The sequence below is a fragment of the Cryptomeria japonica genome, chromosome 8 (assembly GCF_030272615.1).
Source record: "Cryptomeria japonica chromosome 8, Sugi_1.0, whole genome shotgun sequence".
NCBI classification, from domain to species: domain Eukaryota; kingdom Viridiplantae; phylum Streptophyta; class Pinopsida; order Cupressales; family Cupressaceae; genus Cryptomeria; species Cryptomeria japonica.
The window spans coordinates 515,418,484-515,442,552 of NC_081412.1; the positions used below are offsets into that span (position 1 = coordinate 515,418,484).

Genomic DNA, 24,069 nt, shown 5'->3' on the forward strand with positions numbered 1-24,069 from the left:
ATCATACTCTATGTAGGCATGTCTTAACTCACCCACCAATGGTAGAGGAGTCTCATTAACAACCTATAGTGCCTCTCTCTGTATGAAAGTAGGTTGGAAAGGCTTAGAAAAAGTGTTTGACCCTGCTGCTATAGGCTGCCTTTGACTGTTATTTTGCTGATTAGTAAGCTGCTCCTTGCATTTTGTGTTTGATTACCTTGTGAGATATTTGATTGCCCTATGTGTTATTGGGCATATACTGTCCAATTTTACCCAACAACTGGGACATCATATCCATCAAAGAATCGAACTTCATTCTCATCTGTTTATTTGGGCTCATACAATGAGCTCTCCCTTTGCCTATATACACCTTTTTCCCTATCGTGTTCTCACAATATCTGGGAGGGTCTTGATGCATGCCTAAAATACCAGATTTTGTCTCACCTTCTAGAACTTGTGGGTGCTGCCAATGACTCTTTCTTTGTTCCCTATGAGAATACCTTCGCTCCGTCTCACTCATAGAAGTTGAAAAACTGATTGTAGATGTTTAACATAAGCTGGCAGGATAACTTGTGCTTTGATACCATTATAATGACCACCTTTGTTTTTATTTGTTTTTATGAAATAGAAAGAGACAAAAATGTATAACGGTTTTGTGTTTCAAGCTAAGTTGCCGATTCGGGTACGGGTACATATATGGATACAGATTCAGGTTTGACAATTTTTTTTCCCTTGGGTATGGGTACGTTCCTACACACACACACATTTATAAATTAAAAAATATATAAATATGATATAATATATTTATTTTTAATATATATAATATACAATAATATATATTAATGTATTATAATATCATTATAATATATTAAATGCATTAATGGAGACACATTATTATTATTATTTTTTGATCAGTGAAGTGCTAGGATTTTTAGCCTGGCCCTAGCTTCAAGCGAGGCTACGAATGGGGGCCTCATCCTTGGCATTAATGCGTGTCTTCCTTCTCTACCTCCTTCACATTCTTCTTCGCCTTCATCACAAACTTCTTCTTCCTCCACCACCAGCATTGCCTCCTACACCTCCTACCACCACAACTTACTCTGCAACCTCTGCCACTTATATCTCCCACTATCTAGGCGGTCACCTTCGACTCTGTCGCCGACATAAATCTCCTCCGCCCCTATACTGCTGCTGTCAAAACCGTGACTGCCATCCCTATTACTGTTGTCAATCTGTTTGTTGCCAACTGTCGTTCTTCCATTCTGCTCTCCTTACCTTCCTTCCTCCGTCCCTCTAAGGGTTTGACCTGTCGTGGGAGTATTAACACTCCCTCACTTTTACCACTGAACCATGGGGTCAACCCCATGGAGACACATTACTTTTTTTTGATCGGTAATAGGCACTTTTTAAGGTGCCAAACACTATTGCTGTTCAAATCCATGAGCACACCAACCCAACAAAAGTACCTAGCCTACGAGCATAGCGACCAACAGAGATTTGAACCTTGGTGGTGGTTTCACCAAGCAAGTGTTTTAACTGCTGTACTACATGGGTCAGCCCCCACGGAGACACATTATATATATATTATAAAATATCAATTTTATTTATTAAAAAACTTTGAAATTAATAAATAAATAAACTTAAATATATCAATTTATTTGTTAATTTTAAAGTTTTTTAATAAATAAACTTAAATATATCAAATTGTATATAAACTTTTTTTAATATTTTTTTATAACATATATAAACTTCGTTCGATTACCATCCCCCTTGATGGATGTGGAATTTGCTATAGGGCCTGTGAACAAATATAGTAGCGGGGTGGGCGTGGAGGTAGGCGCGGGGTAGAGGTTGAAGTGCCCACATCGATGCCCTACTGAGACGCATAGGAGAAAAATCACAAAAAAAGGGATGAGTGTTATTAGGGCCGGCAGGGATGAACTGATGATGAGCCTAGGGCCGCACCCTACTCAGACCTGGTCTGGCACCCAAGCTTTTGATGCCTTATCCGGTAACTGAGGTTTCAAGTTTCATTCATGATGTTTATACATTCAAAACATTGCATTGAAGAAAAATAGATATTTCTTGCATCAAATCTTAATTAACTTTATTACAAAGAAAACAACCAACAATAAACTGAAAATCAGACTGAATAATTAATTGCAGACCTGATTTTAATCACCATGCATTTATTATTAACTCAGTACATGATCAGCTTTCACACCTTGTATCAAATGTTGACAAGGGCGATCTCCAAGATGATTCTCCAAGCTTCATACAACTTCAGAAATTTGCTTTTATTTCAAGAGTAGCCAATCAGCCAGTGAGATGCCACCAAAGAGGATTCTAGACAATCCAAATAATGCAGATTTTAAAACCCAGACTGAACTTCAAATGCCAGGGAAATGGGACGGCGTCTTAGAAGGGCAATCTGATTTGTAAATTCAGTTCTCCACCAAATCTCACATTTGAGTAGTCAAAAGGTAGCGCCCAGCCATAAGGAATGCATTGAAATCATACCCAGATTGATGTCTAACCTGATCACTGAAATATGAACAAATTTTTGGTTTCTAGCTACTCAAAAAACACACACCAGCACACTGAAAAAGATTCTAAAACTCATCAAACTTTAACCACACTCCAAAAATCCACACACCACACCAAAACCATAAAACCCATATCAAAATATTGAATATATCTTCATTCTTCAGAATAAAATCACCCACAAAACCAAAAATACTGCAGCCAAGAACACCAACTAGTTAGGGTGGTGTTGATGTGTTGTTTATAACACCTTGAACACATAATAAAATACTAAGTATTCTATCCTCTCTTAAACAAGGAAATCTCATATGCTAAATAATTTGGTCAAGTAAGGCTACCCCAAGGTTTCTTTAGTCAGGTCTTGACAACACAATTTGGATAGATTGGTGGAAATGATGTGATATTGCTGGTATCACAAAGTGACTTACAATTCTGCAAAACAGCTGTAACTTGTAAACTAACTTAAGTCCTACCAAACAAAGAAAAATCAAAAGGATAGGAAATCTAATCTAAGACTTAAGGACAATGATAATAATGGAAGATGCTTGGATAGACGAACTCCTCATGGAACTACTTTCTACTTGACCAGAGATAGCTCACAACGCAAAAGAAAGAGTGCAACCTCCTAAGGTAGTGAAAGATTTTCATACTGCAAACATTCATTCAAACACCCAATACTGGTGCAATCCAAATGAAGCATTCACAGTCGAACTATTGTGGAAAATAAGGTTCAAGCTAACCATGCAAAGCAACTTGCAATCAACAAATTACCAATGGTATGAACTATGAACCAAGGAATTCATCAAATATCTTCACATGTATCCACCATAATCAATGAACTTTAATTAACTTTGAGAAGTAACACGAAACCATGCAAAATGTGGAATCACAACACAAAGATCGGCCATAGCTTCATTGAAACTTCTGTATTAATTTCATCATAGTCTTGGCGACAATTTCTAGCTCCTCCTCCTACTCTAATGCTAACTTGAATCTTCTAGCTTCTAATTTCTAATTTTTAACTCTTCTTAACCTTTTACAAATGAAAGGCCAAGCCTATTTAGACATCTCATTTACAATTCAAGGGCCATGATTGATTTAAAATCTATGGCCAATATTTGAACAACAAAACCCTAATTAGGGTTAGTTACAACTAACACCTCATTGACCATTGAGAAAATTACAACATTTTGGACACATGTCCTTCCTTTGAATGTGGATCAATGAGAGATGAGGTAAGGTTTAATAAATAATATTTAAATGTGACTCCACATGTCACTTGCTCCTCTTGGAATGAGTCGAGTCCAATGCACTCGGATGTGTTGACATGGCATCACTTGATTGGTCGATGATGATCAGGCACCACCTTAGCTTGCAAATATCCCTAGCAATATCTCTTGATACTCAAAATCATCCAATTGCTTGATGTGATGGTTCATATTCCCAAATTACATCATCTTGGTGATCTAGTTTCCAACTTTGATTAACTCTTTAGAAACTATCTTTTCTCCTTGATCACTTTTCTCTTTTTCATCTTCACATTCAGAAATTTTCCTTATTGTGATACATTTTCACTTTCAACCTTGGAATCTTTCACCTTGAATGTTCTTGACCTTGATTCTTTGATGTAGAACTTCCCATGTTGCAATCATTCTTCTCATGTTGTAATGACTTTCTTCCTTCGTGCTGATGAAGTAGTGTTCTTCTTGTTTTGCCTTGGAATGAATCCTTGATGCTATTCAATCTTACAACTGCTTCTTCATTCCTCCTTGAAGTGTGAACCTTGCCTTGATGTTGTCTTGGAATGTGAATCTTCTCTTCCTTTGATCTTTGGAAGGAAATCCAAGATCGTTGTAGAGCCTTCCTTGTAAAACAATCTTTTGAACAGCTTCCTCGCATCAATCCTTGCAATCATTCCTTGAAATCCTTGTCTTGAAAATCCATGATTTTGAGTCCCTTCATGTTGCTGTCTTTCTCACGTGTTGTTGAGTCCTTCATGTAGAGCAATCCGCTTCCTTGTTTAACTTGATCTCTCCCATTGTGAAGTCCTCTCTCCATGTTCCATGTGCTTCATTCCTTGTACTTGAATATCTTGAGCTAGTGCAAATCTTGATGTTGACCATCTTAGAGATTATGTTTCCTTCGTCCTCTTTCATGTTGTGAAGTCCCTCTTTACATGCCCCACGCTTTTTGCACTTTGCATCAAATCTAGAAAACAAAAAAGATATTTTGGATTAAAGTCATGAATGAAATTTTTTGTTAAATTGGGAATTCCTTAAGTGAAATGGAAAAGGATTAGGGTATTGTTATCACAAAAGCTTGCACCTTTGGTGAGCTATCAACTCAACAACCTTGTGAAGCATGGAAACAACCCCGAAGTGTGGGACTTTGCGCAAGGGGGTTGAATCTCTAGAGAAGGCTGACTTCCTTCTCAATCCAGGTGTAGGTGTTGAACCAACTCAACACTTCAAAACTTACTCCTAAGCCTATCCTAACAACTTGCAGAGGAAAAGGGAAGAGATAAATGCTTAAAACAAAAGGAGGTGATGCACCAAGAAGAGATTGTTTCTCTCCCTACCCGAAATGACACAAAGAATCAACTGAAATACCTAGGAGATGCACAAACTTCAGTTGTATGAGTGACCCCAATGCATGTATGGAGGTTAGAATTCGTTGAATGTCAAGAGGGGAGAAGGTTTCCCACAAGTCACACTCAGAAATAAATTAACACAACATATATGAGAGAAGAGCCACAAAACATACACCTATGATGAAGGTAAGGAAACATACACAACATACATAAGTTGAAGGAAGGCAAAAATGGTGATTTCAATTAATTATAAGGCCAATGGCCAAACTTACTGCTGCAAAAATGCAAGATAAATACAAGAGAAGTGAAAGAGCATAGAATAGGTTAAGCCAGCAGGGAGAAAACCCTTTACAACGAGGCTTAACAACCTTTATATAGAAAACAGGTTACAAGAGTGATCATGACCCCTGTGCATGCAGGGAAATGTCAGTCTGGGAGTGCAGGGAAGTGCATGCAGACATGACATAAGTTACCACAACAAGCATGGCCCCATACCTCTCTTGATGGAAAACCTGCCAAAAACTTTAAACGCACCCCTGTGGCTCCACAAAAGAAGGTGCAAAAGTCACAAAAGTCGTTGGAGCATTTAAAGCTTTGAGTGTTGATCACGCCATCTGGAAGTGTTGCCAGCCGGAAAGAAGTCCGAGGACTTCGGAAACTCAGGTTCCCGAAGTGGGGAAGACAAGGAAAGAACTTTGGAACCTCGGGGTTCTGGGAAGGAGAAAGGAGAGCAGCAAGGAACTTCGGAACCTCGGGGTTTCAGAGTTCCGGGGAACTGAAAAAGGGGCCAAGGAAGGAACTTCAGAACCTCGGGGTTTCGGAGTTCCGGGAAATAAGAAGGGAAGCAAAGGAAGAGAACTTCGAAACCTCGGGGTTTCAGAGTTCTGGAGAAAGAAAGGAAGAAAGGCTAGGAGGGAACTTCGGGACCTCGGGGTTCCGGAGTTCGGGAGAAGAAGAGGGGAAGGAACTTCGGAACCTCAGGGGTCCGGAGTTCTGGGGAACTGAGAAGGAGGCAAGGAAAAGGCAAGACTTAGCAAAGGAACTTCGAAACCTCAGGATTCCGGAGTTCCGGGGAACAAAAGAGGAGGGGAAAGAAAGGGTGGTTCCGGAGTTCCGGGAAAAGAAAGGAGAGGCAGCAAAGGGAAAGAACTTCGGAACCTTGGGGTTCCGGAGTTTCGGGAAGGAGAAAACGAAGAGGGAATTTCGTAACCTCGGGGTTTTGGAGTTCTGGTGAAGAAAAACAAAAGAAGGCAAAGAGAAGGAACCTCGGAACCTCGGGGCCCTGGAATTCCAGGGAAGGAAGAAAAGGCTAAGGGAGGAACTTCCTCCGGGCAAGGCAACACCTCATACTTCATAATTCTTCTGCTTTTCTCCTTGATCAACTGGGGCAGCGCTGGTCCATTAATTGTATCTTTGATTGGTTCTTACTTACGGACCAAGGGTGTCATAAAATGACAACAGGTATTTCAATGAAAATTCAACTTAGTGCATTCCTAATTCACTTTTCATAATAATTTGCCTCACAAAACTCTTCCCATAAATCTGGAATGCACTTTTCAACTTGGAAATGCTGGAAACTGACTATCAATCCCTTGTAATTCTGGTTGGAATCTGACTTGGAATTTGCTTGATAAAATTCACTCCATATCAGGGTATTAATCTCTCTATTCACTGGAAAATCTGCTCCTTTATCCCTGATCCATAAATTCGCACCCTTGATCTGCTACTGATTCGCTCAAAACTTGCATTTACCTTGCCTCTGTCTGATGTAATTTAGCCCTGGTCTGCTACAATTCGCTGTGGAACTGATCTTGAATTTGCACTTCTTCATAATTCTGATCTTGAATTCCTTTGAATTGCATTTAATTGAATGATGAAATGATCATTTCCATCTCTCATTTATAGGAGATTTTAAGCTTTGCAACACCTCTTTGAGGTCGGCCCTATCTCTCTCGCCCACATGTTTCATTTTCTTGTTTCAAATTTCCAATTGTTTTCAACCTTATTCAGGTCAGCCTCCTCATCTTTCTTGATTTTCTTTTGAAATTTTTAAATTTCTGTAGACTTCAATCAAGTTGGCCAGGTTAATTCATGTTCTTGGCCTTGTATTGGAGGGGTATTAATATAAGGTTGAGTGGCTCATTTCACAACACAATTCGCACTTGGATTTGATTAATTCTCTGCTCTGATTTAGGATTTCTTATGTGAATTCTGCCCTAGTTAGGGTCTGCTGGCCAGGATTTCAGTATGGAGGTGAAATTACGTCCTTCCTCTTTGGTCTTAGCTGATTTCACTACACCTCTTGGTGGGATTTCAACATGGAAGTTTAATTTTGAGGGCGGATATTAGGAGGGAATTAATTTCCTACTTTTCTTAGGGTGAGATTGCAGTAGGGCAAGGAAATTCCGCCCTATCTTAGTGTTTTTTTCTTTGAGCGCACTTTGAGCTTAGACAAGAATTATGAAAGACAAAATTAAGAGTTATTCATGTATTGTTTGATTCTTAGGCATCATTCCATCTTCACCCCTTGAGCGCATTTGGAGTATGGAAGTGGAAATTCATTCCTTGGGTGATGTTGCACAAGGGTATGGAAATTTGCAATGTTTGAGCACATTTTATAATAAACAAGGAAATTGAGAGTGGGTTTCCACATGTGCCAAGGAATTTTGAGCGTAATTTTACCTTTGTCAAGGAAATATTGAGCACACATTCACATGAGAGAAGAAATTTGGAGTGGAAACATGCCAAGGAGAGGGAATTGTGAAGTGGAAATGAGCCCTTGGAAAGGAAATCTTGAGCGCTAATTCAGCATGGAGAGGAAATTTCTTACTTTGTAAAGGAAATCCTTGATTTCTCCCTTGAAATTTCATCTTTCAACTTAGGAATTTTCCTTTATTTTCTTTCTTGTCAAGGTCCGAAAATCCAACCTTTGACAAGGAATTTTCCTCACAACTTTCCTTGCACTTGACAACATTTCTTGCACTTTGTTGAGTGAACATTATGAATTCCCTCAAGATCTTGCTCTGCACTTCCTCATCTTGAAGGTCACCTATCCATAGATGCCGGACTTCGACTTCCAATTAGAGATTACCCCTAGTCTTGAATTTAAACAACTTCCGTTTTCATTCCTTGGAGCAATTGCACATTTCTAACCTCAAGTAAGGAATTTTCCTAGTCTAGATGGTGGATTGCACATTCAGTTCCTATCCTGGACTTGGAATTCCTGACCTTAGACTTAGTGAATTTCTTGACTCAATCTATCCATTTCCAAGGACAAAGTTTCGCACTTTAAGTCATTTTAGGGGTTTCTCAACATTCATTTCGTACTGACAAGACATCACCTTCCTTAAGAGCTAGGAGACAAAACTATTGCAGATCTATGCAAACTAAGCAAAAACAACTAAGCTAACAAGCACAAAAAAGGGGGTCCCCATTTGCAGTGGGGCGATGTGTAAAAACATCACAACAGGTGGGTCTTTGACCATTGAAACCAGGTATTCAGATAAGGGATTTCATCCTCTATCGAACCAAAGATGAACTCTAGAAATCAATCCAACAACATAACATTAAGTTGTCAAAGCAAACATAACCAAATGTGAGCTCAAATGAGAATATATAGAGTGAGGGAAGAATGAGGGCAACCTTCATTTTAATTTGAATTCATTTCCCTCCAATTTCACTTTTCAAAGCAACATGTAATTACCTCCAAGAGGTTCGACCCATCTTTTTGGCTCACAATAATATTTAAAATTTACGTTATTTCCTCCTCAAGACGTGGCATCACTTTGAGATGCAAAAGTATAATCTTTTTAAATATCAAAACACTCCCTAATCTTGGCATCACCATAGGAAGTCTAATTGGATCCTTTTTGAAAACAACTTCAAGTTACCACATTACTAGGTGTAGATCAAGTGGTATACTTAATGAATCCATTACCCTCACTTAAGTCATAAAGTAACTTTATAAAAGACTTAAGTGATAACAAACAAATATCTTTTTGAAAATAATAGAACTCACCAAGGCGAAAATTGGAAACCATTGCTTTGAATTGAAAGAGGATTGAAGTCAAGACCAAGTGCTAAAATAATGCTTACTAAAAATAGAAAGTTTGCTGCAACACTTTGAAAACCACTGCTAGAGCTCATCTCAGGTTACTAAGTTTCTAACCATATCCACTTAGCCTACGGGAACCTGAGAATAGGCTAATGGAAACCTCATACTAACTAGGTGCAAGAAGGGGACATTACATCCACAAAACCCTCTTTTGCATTTTGTTGATTTCCTAGTCTAACCCAAGACAAACCCAAAAAATAGAACCATTCGTGACATTTTTGATATTTTTTTTACCACTGTAATGGATTTGCCAGTTTTCCTTTTTGAGTTGTTTTCTAGAATATTTTAAAATCTTTTTTTGTTTGTTTGCATTTGTTTCCCTCTTGTTTTCTCTATCTTTGTATTTCCATGGGACTAGAATAATTGCAGCGTTTGTTAAAAATAGAGTTCCCACCATAATCCTCCTCTCACCCACTCCTATGGGCCTCTTATCAGTTGAGCATGGCTCTCTCCTCTATTCATTCTATGGAGAATGTTGCAGTGAATTGGTACATTGCCTGAGGTCGCATTCCTCGTGGTTTTGATCTTCCAAACTTTTTTTGGAGAAGAATGTGGCCTTCTTGGAACAAAACAATTTGCTGTCTTTGTGGATTTAATGGATACTTGAAATGGGTGCTTATGCCTTTCCTATGGGTGCTGTGTGTTCCTCTGCTATGAGGTAAAATCATAGAAATGAGACTCGGAGTCGGTGAGGGTGACTCGACTTGGAACTCCGCAAAAAAACTCAGCGTAGACTTGGTTAGTGAAAAACACAAGAAATTTAGAGATCTTTAAGGATTTAAAACTTGTTTCATGCACCCTTCATTAAATAAACCTAAATGACACAATAACATCATCGAATAGAAGCTGATTTGATCACGTACACAAGTATACATCTATCACATAATTATAAATGCAAATTATTGATGAAGGAAATAGTGCACTTAGATATTTAAATATTGTCAAATGTATACAAAATTCATGGAATATGAAATCGATGACCTCAAATTTTTCAAACAAATATCAAAAGATTCAAAACAATAACTAGAAGTCTATGGCTTAAAGGAGCCTGCATCCCTTCTATGAAGGTATTTAAGGTAGGTCCCACTAAGTAGTGGGGGTTTGGGAGTGGAGATCATAGGACTTGACGTGGACTTGGGACTCGGCAAAAAATCAGCAAGACTCGACATGACTCAGCCAAAAAACCAATTTCTAGTGAGTCTTGCCTATACGAGTCCGGGAGAGTCCCAAGTCCTTGAGACTTGGCTAGGGTCACTCAACTCGGGACTCACCTGGACTCAACGAGTCCTGGAACTATGGTGGAGATGCTAATGGGTTTGAGTGGTAGCAATGATAAGCTGCACAAGGTGTTAAATGTGAGAAAAAACAAACGAAAATTTTTAGAGAAAAAGAGAAAAGAGAGAGTGAAGAGAGTAAAATGATCTTTGTATTGGACAAAATGATGCTTTTAGGGACATTTTAGGGTTTTGGATGCAATATTTTTTTTAAAAAAACATCAAAATTTTGCATGTTTTTTTTATTATTTGAGATTTAAAAAAAAAAAAAAATTGATTCTGGACAAGTCCGGGCATCGAGACTTACCGGGTTTGAGTTGAGTCCGCGAGTCCTGGGTCTCGGTGAGTCTCACTCTAGACTCGGACAAGCCCGAGACTGGGCCCCTGAAGCTCGGCCAAGGTCACTTGGCTCGGGGTTCAATGAGTCCTGGTGAGTCCCAAAACCTTGGGTAATATAGATCATTTACATCATCAACCAACTTTGCTATAATTTATCCATACATTGGCGTTGGTTCACATGGCTTTGGAATAGGAAGAGAAATTTTAGAGTTGATCGACTTGGTTACTGTGGTACAAAAGCATGGTGAGCAAGCGAGGGAATAATATACTCATAGGTATTTGATAGAAATGTATATAGGTATTGTAAATAAATCTAATAGGTTATTAATATTACTAGTAATTATTATTATTAATAAAAAATAATATATATGTATGTTACTTAATTTTTAAAATTAATAATTATATTAATATTAACTTTTGTTATATGTTAATAATTGCATTATAATATTATATGAACTTTATCAGGCTTATAAATTTTATTATATATTAAAATATATGTATAGATTAATGATTTTAATATGCTTACATTCCAACGAACCCAACCCCAATTTTTTGACTGAACCTGTAATCCAAACTCTGAAACCTGAACTTCAACTAGTACTAGGATTTGTAACTTAGGATGAGGTGGTAGTTATAGTTTATTGTCTGCTAGATGCTTAGTTTAGTATCTAGAAACTTGATTGCAATACACTTATTAAGTCATAAACTTTTGTGAACTTTGAATGTATTTTATTACTTTTTTTGTTAAGGGTTACTAAGAACATCAATAGGACCACACTTGTTCCAGAGATGGACATGCTCTAGTTTTTCACATTATGTTATGTCGGTGTTTGAATTGGAGTCACTTGGCTTTATGAATGCACCACTTTACCATTACACCACGGCTGCTTAGAATAATGTCATCTTATAATAACTATGTACTTATGAGTTTCTCTTTTCAGTTGGTAATGGGTTCATTTGAAAATGCAGTAATCATTAACAATTTAAATATATGAGTCTTGAATGTATTCACCAATCTTTTTCTGTTACACCATATGCACAATGGAGGGGTCTATACCCATAACTCTTTATCCTTGTTTCTTGTTCTGCTGACATGTTGCATTTTTCTTTTTGAAAGAAAGAGCCTCACTGTATTTATTTAACTGTTTCCATGATTTCAATGGTGGATATGTATATTACCTATGATTTCAAATTTATTTTGTGGTTTTGGCTAGACCTTATTAAACTTATGTTCCACTTTCTACCAAAATACAAAATGTGACCAATTTTTTATGACTTGTCGAAATTGCTTGTTTCATTTCTAAGAAGAGGAAAATGGCGATGCACCAATCTTAAGGTTTATAACTTGGTCATTTTGGTTTATAATTATATTATCTAAATTTGAAGAGATATTTTTGCTTTTCTGTTTATTAGATGACAAGAATATTTTATAACCAGAAATTCTTCAGTAATTCAGGATTTTTTTTTTTACTGTCTTCTTCCCTATTTATCAAAAATGTTGATGAAATCACATGTTATATTTTTTATGAAAATGCAGTTGTCGATATGGTTCAGATTGCAAGTTCCTTCATCCAACGCAACAACCGTCTAATCCTTACGGCTTTGGGGTAAAGAATCCATCACAAACACGGAGTGGATTTGGTTTTGGGGCAACTCATCAGAATCAGAAAGTGTGTGACTCTCTCTCTCCCTCCCCCCTCCCTCTCTCTCTCTCTATATATATATTTCTCTCTGTGTGTGCAGTTGCTAACCATATTGATAGAGTAAAAAGTGCATGGCTTGGATAAAACAAAAGGGGATGTTGTCTGCAACTGACAATCATATGGATGAATATTTGTCTTCTATTTTTCATGACTACTAACAAAAACACGTTATGCGCCATTCAAAAATCTAAATAAAAGTAATGCCATCTAGAATGTAGACAGAACTCACTACACTGTGAATGTGATTACAAAACTCATCATCAGTAGACTTACTCAATTTCACTGAAATTACATTTATTATTTGTTCAATTTTAAACTATGTCAAAGGAATTGAACTGTCTATGCCAATCACATAGATCAGGGGCTTCACCCCACATATATATACTTACCTTAAGTTGTACTTTGTTAAGAGAAAGATACTTTGGCTTGGCTTGCAATGGTAGCATGGCAGCTTACTAAAGGAAGAGCTATTCTTGTCATCTTGATTATGGTATTTATTGAATTCCTGAGGCAGCCAGATCCTTACAAATTGTGTTATCTATGACTATCCCTATTTCATTGAGCATATATGCTATTCTTGGTTTCCTCATTTCACACCATCACATGATATTTGTGATGCCTTCTGCCCCTCGAGGCTTCACCCACTACTTGATCAATGCAATCCCATTACTATTTTAACTTTTCTGACTGAAAAGCACCCTCAGCATGAGTTAAACAACTCATGATATTCAATGTTAGGACCCCTTTCAGTTTAAGATTAGTTTTGGTGGATGACTGCCACACACATTCGTCCCCAAATGATTAGGATGTGTCTCTTTGTTTACTTATCAGGAAACTTGGATCTCTTTGATATGTAATGTCTTTAAGGGAACTTGGCTTGCCCCCTTGATCTTGGTCTTATAAGATCTTAAACATCTTACCATCATTATTTTGACTTATTCAGCATATTTTGTTAATTCCCATGGATGTATACTTTGGTGACATCATAGTTTGGCGTAAACAAACATTTTTGGCAACAACTCCAATGTCAGCATATTTTGGTGACTACAAAGTTTGGCAACAATGGTCTAATGATGTTCCTTGTGCCAACAGTTTTTCACAACAGTACTCTTGTGACAAAGATTCTCTTTGGAGTAATTCTTCAATGTCCTCATTTGCAGCTCTAAGTGAGTGTTTTGTCAGTGGTTAGATAGGAAGTGAGTGTTCTATCAGCAGAAGTATAGGGCTGAGTAATAGAATAAGGCAATTGTAGTTTTTTTGTCCGTTAGCTGGAATAAGGTGGCTTTGTCTGTCCATTAAAGAAACAGCTGAGTTTGCGGTTATGAATGAATGAAAGATTTTAATGATGCCCATGAGACTAAACAGCCTATGGGAGCGAGAAAAACATCTTTAATTTATCTTCATATTCTTTTTCATGTTGGACCTCCTACTATTAATTTTCACAAGGAAGCTGACAGTCTGGTTGATCTTTTCTTCCTCAAATAACTGGTGCATGTTGGACATCCTACTATTAATTTTCACAAGGAAGCTGACAGTCTGGTTGATCTTTTCTTCCTCAAATAACTGGTGCATATTGTTGACTTTCCAGCTCTTTTCGTATTGAGTACAAATATCTTCATGTGCTGTGCATTTAATGATGTAGTGCCATTCTGTTTCTACCGCTCCCTTATTACAGAAAATGTAGAGCCTTTCTTCCCAAGTTTCCTTGGGTAACTGCCACCTACAGGTCTCACACCTAAGATGATGCGATCCCGTCCTCAATTGTGCAACTTACAGCCTTGTTTTCCCTTTAATAGCAGCCAGTTTGTTTTGTCCACATGGCAGTTCTAAATTTTTCAGCCTCATAACTTTTATTTCTTCATTGGTGTTAGGACATTCTTGCAAGTTGATGCCCCACTTGTTCATCCAGTTGTTGTTTTGCTTCATCCAAGTTTCTTCCTATGGTCTAGAACCTCCTTCACAATCATTTGGGCCAATGATGGTTATCCTTATTTTCAACCTTTTTTAAATAACTTATCAACTGGGTTATTGCCTACACTTCCAAAGGGAAAGTTCTTGCTTCAGCTTAAAGAATTTCATATGGGAATGTGGTTCTAACTTTGAGATTGCTTGTGACTAGATGTTTCTGGATTCTTTCTAGCTGCCTTCAACGGCAGTTTGACATGCTGCTTCCCCACACTTCACAGCCATAAAGGACAACTGGTGTGACTAGTAAGCCAAAAAGGGTTTTTTTGGTTTTCCAATCCCAAAGTTCAACTTTTCTGCACCTGTTTTGAAGCAAGTATGCAGCCTTCCAACCTCCTTATATCCTCTTTGTTCTACAAGTCTCCCAACCAAGCTTATAGTGGAAGTCAATCCCAAGATATTTGTATTCTTTCACTATTTCAAGTGGGCTGCCTTCAAAAGGAAAGGTAATCTGCTTATCTTTTCTATTTAATGAGAAAATCATTATATTGGTCTTGATGTTCACTTGCATCCCAACCTCTTGACAGAAGTGTTCTAGGGCCTTCAGATGTTCTCTCAACCCATTAATAGATTTTGAAATTGCTTAAAAAAGTGTTAGAAATCTATAATTAAAAAGATCTCAACCCCTTCAATCTACCTGGTTAGTAGTCTTCTATTCTGGTCAGTTAACTCCCACAATTGACAGAGTAGACTGGCTAGTGGATCACTTGTAATTGGAGTGTATAAGGAAGTTCTGAGGGGTAAAGAGGATACTTTTGAAAATAAAAAAACAAAAACTCAGTTTCAGGAAAGAAATGTTGCTAAGCAGCTGGGCACTTGTGATGAAAATCTCAGGTATATTAGTTTGTTCTGTTGAGGATGGAAAACCTCAGAAAATGGTCAGTGTTGCATGTGACAGAAGGGGTAGGCACGGATAGGCACTCAGCTGGCATGCTGTATAGAGAGCTTAGCCACTTCAATGGAGTCAGATTAGCATGCTGGCTACACCCAATAAGTAGTTTAAAACTAGCAGATTTTCTATTCAATGCATGTATTTACATAAAGACAAAAATTACATGTATTTATATATCTGGTAGAATTTTCCTGGGTGTATTTAGACTAGCTAGGTTGTGAAAAAAACAAGCCACAAAAAGAAAAATATAGACATTTGTATTGCATGTCAGTGAGTGACAGATAATCAGATATCAGTTTAGGGAACAACAGAAGCTGAAAATAGCACATGAGGATAAAGAGAGAAAAATGGCATATCCATTTCAAGATATCCTGAAGGGAACCTAGATGGGCCAAGATACAATGATTAAGATTTTAGCATAAATGTAGCAGTTCCAGAGAAACTTTTAAAATCCAGATCCTACTAGAATATTATAGAGAGAGGGAAGCTCAGTTTCATAGAAACTACCAGTCGATAGTCAAAAGGGTCCCCCATTAAAAAACCTGTTAGGCCTGTATTTTTATGGAAGTGTGAAAAATCAGATTTTTAGACAGTTATCACAGAGCCTCATTTTGAGAATTTGGATTACAGGAATGGCAGTGCTGATACAAGTCTTTCAAAAATTCATAAGTTAGCAATGGAAGGTAAACACTTTGATTGGCGTTTTGATTACACTTCAAAAAATAGTGATGATAGTAGTGCAAAAAATTGTTGCTCCAGTTTGACATAATGTCATTCCAAAGCAAGCATACAAGATGGAAACATACTACAAAAGAGGATACGATAGAGTTGATAGAGATTTAGAGCTCAAATCAGCTAGGTACTCTAGTCCAAGCAAATCATAAAAAAGTTGAAAAATTCTCATCTGCAGTTCATAAATCAGCACCTGCAACAGGAACGAGCTCTTCAACAACTGGTATGATTCAACAAGAAGCATGGAAATCACAGAGAAGTTTGCCAGAGTGATAATATTTTGTCTTGCAAGCTTGGTTGTTTGAGAATTTTCTTCATCCTTCTCCCAAAGATGCTGATAAAATGCTAGCAAGGTAGGTAGGACTGATTAGAAGTCAGGTGTAATTGGTCCATATATGCATGTGTATGTTTTTGGAAGCCCATAGTAGAAGAAATGCATATGGAAGAGGTTAAGGAAGCTGAGGTAGAACATGCATTAGCTGAAAAACGTAGCAAGGAAACTGTTGAAAATAAGGAAGAGATAAAGTCAGATTGGGGATTTAGAAACAACCACTATCATCAAGAGCAGAAAGATACAACATCATGCCTTGGCAGCAACATACATGATATAGTCTGCGAAGAACAAAATACTACAAGTGTCAGTTTGAAGTTAGAGCACTCTTTTGATTTAAATTATAACAAAAATGGGACATTTAGCATTGAAGAGGCATTAGATGAAGAAAAGTTTTATGAAGTTGGGGATGAAGATGTGACTTAGCAAGTGAGCATTAGTTGGAAATGAGTCGTAACTCTTTGCAATGAAGTACAAATGGGTTCCAGATGTGTGCTTATAGGAGCTAATGTAGAACAAAACACTAAACCATGGTCTAATAACAATCTTCTACTTCTACTTCTTTATCATCATTACATTTGGGAAGTACCTTTGATGATTAATGCATATTGGGTCATTATTTTCTGTGACCTTGAGGAGAATCGCATATCATCATTCCATAAACGTTGTACTTTGTGTGTATTAGAATAATTAATTCTTTTAGTCAGTTACCTTTTTAGTTGTTCTATTAATGGTCGTTTAGTTCGTCATTTAGCTTTTTAGTTCGTTTAGTCTTTTAAGTGCAACTATTGCTTCTTTTATAAGAATGCATAGTTTTCTTTTTAGTGTTTATCTTTTTAGCTTTATTTAGCGTTTTAGCTTCTTGTTGAAGCTTTAGTTTAACGGTTACATCATCTTGTAATTCCTTTATATACGGTTGTATATTCGTAATTAATTCATTTGATTATTCAAGATCATTCAATTATTTTTCATGGTATCAGAGCGGGTCGATGGGCTTCTTTAGGATTTGGCAAATTTTTATAAAAATTCTTGGAGGCGCTACCTAGAATTTATTTCCAGAATTTTTTTTAAGTGATTTTTTATGAAAAAAATTGTTGGTTTCTTTGATTTACAAAGTCGAGGGCATTTTGCGAAATCAAAGGGTTTTGCAAATTTTTCGTTTTTTTTTTCTCTCAGAAAATTGTGGGCGTTGGAGGTGGACTTGGTTTTGGGTTGTTTTTGACCCATGTGAATTCTTTTTGGTGCACGCGAATGTATTTTCCGCCACACATTTTTGGAGGTTTGAGGGTTTTGAAGGCGTCGATTTTTTAGAGGCCATAGACTTGCGAATCACGCCGTTTTTCTCCCGCTTTTTGTGTGTGTTTTTGGCAGTGAGTATTTGTTGGTGGCATTGTTTGGAGGTTGATTTATTGGATAATTGATTGTTTGAGCAATTAATTTTTATGGTATCAGAGCAATTAATTTTTTTGGGCGATTTGATCCATGCGCGATTTTCACATTTTTTTGGTCAAACGCACTTGTTTTTCTTGCGCGTTTTTCGTGGGTTGCCTCTGTTTCAACCACGCGAAATTTTTTTTGGTCATATTTTTCGGGCAACATGTTTTGTTTTCTTCACGTGATGGCGACAATGGCGGCGGTTCATTTGTTTTTTTCGTGCACGATTTTTGTTCCCTGGTGAGATAATTGCTCGCGTGACGTGTTTGCAATTTCAGGTTTTCTTCTGTGCATCGGGTTATTTTTCTAGGCGATTGATCTGTGATTTTTTGCAATTTAATGGTTTTTAGTTTTATAATATTTTTTCCATAAAAATATTAATTTGGGCTTTGTTAAATTTTTCCACAAAATTATCTTTCTAGGTTTTTTGGTTTTTTTTGGGGTTTATAATTTTTCCTTTAAAAAATTATTTCTGGGAGGGTTTATAATTTTTTCCTTAAAAATAGGCCTCCTCAAGTATTTATAGGAGAGAAGGCTTGAGAAAAAGAAGGGAGGATTCCAACTAACTTAGACCTATTCAACAACTAACTAAGACTTATTCAAAATTACAAGTCCTATTCTAAATTGATTTGTAATTGGTTTACTTGTAATTACAAAATTGCAAGTAATGAGTTTACTTGCATTTACAAAAGTGTTTTTACATGTAAATTTGTCAAAATGAAAACTACAATTTTAACAATTCTGAAATAAAAACTAAGTGTCAGGAGACACTTGTGTTGCAGCATGCTTTGCCATGTATTCTTCAAACTTCTGGATTGTTCCTTGTAGCTCATCAGGATTTGGCTCATGGGTATTCTTAGCAACAACAACTGTTTTGATAACAACATCACAACAACTGAGAACTGTAAGCCTTTGTTTCTCTAGAACAGTTTGAGTTTCTTCCAGAAAGGTTTGGTATTTCATCAAAGCCTGAATTGATGTGACTAAAAACTGTTCAACCTCCCATTCCTGATGAATTTTTCTTCTTAAATCAGAGAGAACTTCTTCAGACAACTCCTCATCTCGACTCACAATTTTACAAGAGATTTTCTCGAAACGAGAAACACCATCTTGCACCATTTCTATGCACAATTTTGAGGCGTCATCAATTTCTTGAATGAGCTCTTTCAAAACAAGGGATTTGTTCTCTAGGAGTTCTTCAAATTATATATACATTGTTTTGGTAGGAATAATGTCATTTTCTTGCAGAATATCCAGCTTCTCTTGTGGCACCAATGAAGTTACTGAGTGTTGAGCATCATGCATGACAACTGCATGTGTTTGCTTACCAAGTTCCACCCTTGTGATTTTGTAATTTGAAGCTTGCATCTCTTCATGTGGCTTGTCCACAATTGGTTCAACAATATCTGCAACTTTCATTCTATCGCTGTCTACTATCACTCTTGAAACTGTTTTAGCTCTTTTAGCAGCCTTGGGTTTAGACTTTTTAAGCTGCTGAAAATCATAAATATCATTAGAAATTTCCTGCTTCTTTCTCTTAGGAATGAAGGAGTTGAGCCATGGAGGTAAAGCCATTGAATTTATCTCAGAAATAGTTGGAGTCGGCAAAGAAATAGGCTCGGTTTGAACTACAGTTGTCACCCTTGGAGAAGTTTCTGTCTGAACGACAACCATTGCTTGTTCAACAGGCAAAGGATGTGATGACTCCATCATAAACTTGTCAAAATCGGTAACAAAAGTATCAATTCCTGCTAACGACAAGCTAGGCAAAGAAGCATATGCAGGATTCGCATCAAAAATGTTTGACAAGTCTCCATGGGGATGATCAAGAGATGGCTCTGATGCTGAAATTGGGACAATATTTTGAGCAGATATGCCCAATGGGATAGGAGCAATGTTAACAGTGGAAAAAGAATCCACATTTGTGTCAAAAGGAGACATAGTCACATTCAAAGGAATCTGTGAAGGAAATTCGTGAGGTGACTCCGAAGTTGTGGACTTAGGAGCATCATCTTGTTGTTGTTCTTCCTCAGGATCTTTAGAAACAATAACCCGAATATGAAGTTGTGGTTTCTCTTTTCCTTTCACTATCATTCCTTTAGGAGGAGTCACCATTGCTCTACTGACTCTTAACTTAATTCGTGTTGCAGAAGATGACGCACCTTCCTTGTTATCAACTTTGATTTCAGACTTGCGTCCAATAAGCCCTGTAGAGTCATCATCTTTGCCAATCTTGATCTTGATAAGTCTAACACCATTACTTTTGAGCCAAGCATCGGTGTTAGCCAAAACGGGCTGGAATCTATCCAGAATGGAGATGCATTCCTTCTGTGACCATTGAATTGATGGAAGTGGTGCTTCATCAACTCTTCTTTCAACATATTCAGAATCAAGTATGTTCCCATCTTCGATCGTTCCTTCAGGAATATTTGTCAGATTCAAGTCAACAATTTGCTCAAGTGTGAGCTTGCAGTAATCCAGTCTCCATATTTCCTCTTCTGTGCGAAGATCAACCCAGATGTCCTCTATGCGATGTACATGTGTGAAAGATCTTTTAATCCTTTCTTTCATGCTTCGGTAATCAAAATCTTTCCTTGGTTTGAATCTTTTGAGCTTGATTTCCTGCATCACAGTCTCCATGGCCTTGGCTTTTGTAGACGTCATGAGAGAATATCAACCAATCTGCAATGGGATAGTTGACGATATTCCCATTCCAGCCTTGTGTCGAATTGATTATTGTGCATGAACTGCCATAATTTGTCTTCCCAACTCCATAAGGATGATCTTGTCGGCTGGGTACCTTGGAAGCATCTATGGCTGTTCGATGTAGCATCCAACTTTCATAAAGGTAAAAGTTGGGAATTGAAGGAATAAGCAACCATATTCATTTACTCTTACCCATGCGGCATCAGACACTCTTCTATTCTTCAGTGTTTTATCAAATAAACACATGTAGTGGCCAAAGAAAGCATCTTGAACTCTTTTGTAATGGATCTTGTTGGGTGTCAAAGGCAGCTGATCATAATATTCCCACACAGGTATAAGCGAGCGATCTTCCTTGGTAGAAAGACCAAGAAAATGTCTGAGTGATGCTGCTATATATACCTAGTATGAATTCGTGTAGAAGGACAAAGTGGGAGGAACTTTGGTAAGTTGTTCACACAAAGCATCACTGATAATTTCACCCCAAAAGATGTGCTGGGATTGCCTAATGAGCACAATGAATTGGTACATACATAGTTTGAAGATATTAGAATGCTCCAAACTCACGATTCCTGCTTAAGAGAGTAATTGTGTCACCAATCTCTCCCTTGAAATCATAGTGAAACAACTTGGCCCACCGGGTGAGACAAGTCTTGGGTTCATGAATCCATTTATTAATATGATGCTTGCATTCCTTCTCCCTCTGTACATAGTACTCTACTGCACTTTCCTTTGAGATTTACACATAAACAGAAGCAGTAGGTACTTTGAAATTCTTCTCAATGGTTTCAACCAAAGAAACGGGACTCGGACTCGGGACTCTGCGCCAGACTCGACTCCAGACTTGGCTAGACTCGGGAAAGTGAAAAACTCAAGAAATTTAGAGATTTTTAAAGATTTAAAACTTGTTTCAGAGACCCTTTATTGAATACACCTTAAAGACACAAAAACATCATCAAACTCGGCTCATTTGATTACATACACAAGTATACATCAATCACATAAGCATAAACGCAAATTGTAGCTGAAGAAAATAGCAAACATAGATATATAAATATTGTCAAATGTATACAATATTACAAAACTCATGGAATAAAAAATCCATGTCATCATATGATCATCATCAAATGTTTCATACAAATACCAAAGGTAAATAGCAAATACTAAATACAACTACAAGTGTACAAGCCTATGGCTCAGAGGGCCGTGCACCCTCTCGCCCTGGCCCCCCTGTGAAGGCGTTTAAAGTAGGTCCTGGATGATTCAGCAGCCATAGTCGCTCCCCGTGACACCATGCCATGCTCACCAACATCAGGAACAACTGTGTCATGCTCACCAACATCAGCAACAACTGTGTCACTCTGAGTCTCAGTATTTCCTGTCTCTGCTCATGCTCTCTGCTCCTCCTCTGCCATGGCTACAACCTCAGTCTCTACATCTACCTGGTCGATCCAATCAATGTCATCATCACTAAATACAGCTGTAGGAGTCCCAGGAGCGTTCTGATTCTCATTGGTCCACTCTGCTTCAAGATCAACCTCATCTAGAATGATAGGAGACATGTCAACTATTGCATTCTTTCTCATTCTTAGGCGGAGGTTGTAGTGAACAAAGACGAGATCATTCATCTTCTCCACAGATAATCTATTGTGCCTCTTGGAGTGTATGTGCTCAAACATACTCCAATTGCGCTCACAACTTGATGCGCTGCATGGTTGGCTCAAGATGCGAATGGCCAACTTCTGAATATTTGGTGTCTCTGGGCCAAAAAAGTTCCACCAATGATCTAAGTTTGAAATGAGAAAAATAAATAAAATCAGTCTCACTCATGGACTCATTTAACAAGTTACAATATAGTATTGAATAAAACTAAAATTAAGCCTTACAATTTATTTTTATCTGGCATCATAGTTGTCCTACCGTCTTTGGCGATAGGATGAGAGAAGGTCTCCCTTTGTGCATCTGAGAACACTTGTAGCTCTCGCAAAAGGTCTATCTGAGAAGTACCAGTAGGTCCCATCTTCTCCATGATTGCATATAGCCCATTAAGGACCTCCACATCAGCCTTGAAAGAAGGGATAAAACGGAATGACGGATTCAGATAATAGGCTGCCGCATGGATGGGCCTATGAAGCTGATGATGCCATCTCCTATCAATGATCTCCCAAATGGGACCATACTTGCTCTCATCTCGTCCATAGACGAATTTGATGGCCTCCTTCGCCCTATCCATGCCCTCATATATATGTAGCCCATTGCGGGCTTATCTCCACCCGCAACTCGCAACAAAACCACCAAGGGCTTAACAAACTGCAAAATTGAAAATATTGTGTAATTTAGAAAAATGAGCAAATAAGAGAATACATATAATAAGTTATAAAACATGAAGTTAAATTGTAGAATTTATAAAAAAAATACCTTCACTATCTCATCACAAGGGACCCAAAAGCCTTGCTCATCAAAAATGCAGTCTGCCATATCTTTCCCTGCAGGGGTGGTAGCATAGGATGAGGAAGACCACTCCTCACCAACAATCATATGTCTCAATGCAGACTTAGACCTAAGCATGGACTGCAATGTGAGGAAGTTTGTGGCAAATCTTGTGATTCCTGGACGAGCTAACTCCTTCTGCTCTGTGTATTGTCTCATAAGAGCCAACGCCCATGAATGATTATATACAAATTTGCAGACATTTCTTGCCCTTTCTACACATCTCTTGACCCATGGGATTTTTCCAATTTCCTCCAACATGAGGTCAATGCAATGAGCAACACATGGAGTCCAAACTATAGATGGGTGCCTCTCCATCAATAGTCTACTTGCAGCAACATAATTTGTTGCATTGTAAATTGTAATTAATGGAGGTACAAAGTACAAACTACAAGATAGTAATTAATTTGCAAACAAAATTAGTTTGTAATCAAAACTTTACCCGCAACAACATAATTTGCTGCATTGTCGGTCACCACCTGTACCACATTCTCCTCACCTACATCTTCAATCACCTCCTCTATTTGCTCACATAGGTAGGTGGCATTCTTGCAATGGGCGGAGGCATCAATGGACTTGATGAAAATGGTGCCCCCTAAAATAAAAAAATAAAGCTAGGTCAATGATCATTCAATAAACCATTAGATAAAAAATAAAAAATTAAAGACTATATGAAACTAAAATTAATCAATCACCTGTGGAAGAAACAAGAAAATTAAGGAGAGTTCTATTTCTCCTATCCGTCCAACCATCAGTCATGATGGTGCAACCTTTAGTGCTCCATATCTGGCGTTGTTCATCTAAATCCTTCTTCACATCATCCACCATTTGAGACAAAATGGGTCCCCTCAAATCACACTCACTAGGGGCTTTGAACCCCGCCCCGCATATGGTAATGGCATCAACCATTTGTTGCCAATAAGGAGACCTGTCGCAAAGAAACTCAATGGGATAAGTTAAGTATAAAAATTCAATGAGA

General features: G+C 37.7%; 1 protein-coding gene across 3 annotated transcripts in view; it reads left to right on the plus strand.

Annotated features, from left to right (window-relative positions):
- LOC131041851 (zinc finger CCCH domain-containing protein 16) overlaps window positions 1-24,069 on the plus strand; it is a 179,309-nt gene that overhangs the window by 21,487 nt on the left and 133,753 nt on the right. For all 3 annotated transcript variants that reach the window (XR_009105077.2, XR_009105078.2, XM_057975075.2), the window contains exon 2: window positions 12,378-12,510. Coding sequence is in view for 1 of the 3 variants with exons in the window: in XM_057975075.2 (XP_057831058.1) it covers window positions 12,378-12,510 (133 nt within the window). In the remaining 2 variants the exon portion in view is untranslated. The remainder of the gene's footprint in view (window positions 1-12,377; window positions 12,511-24,069) is intronic.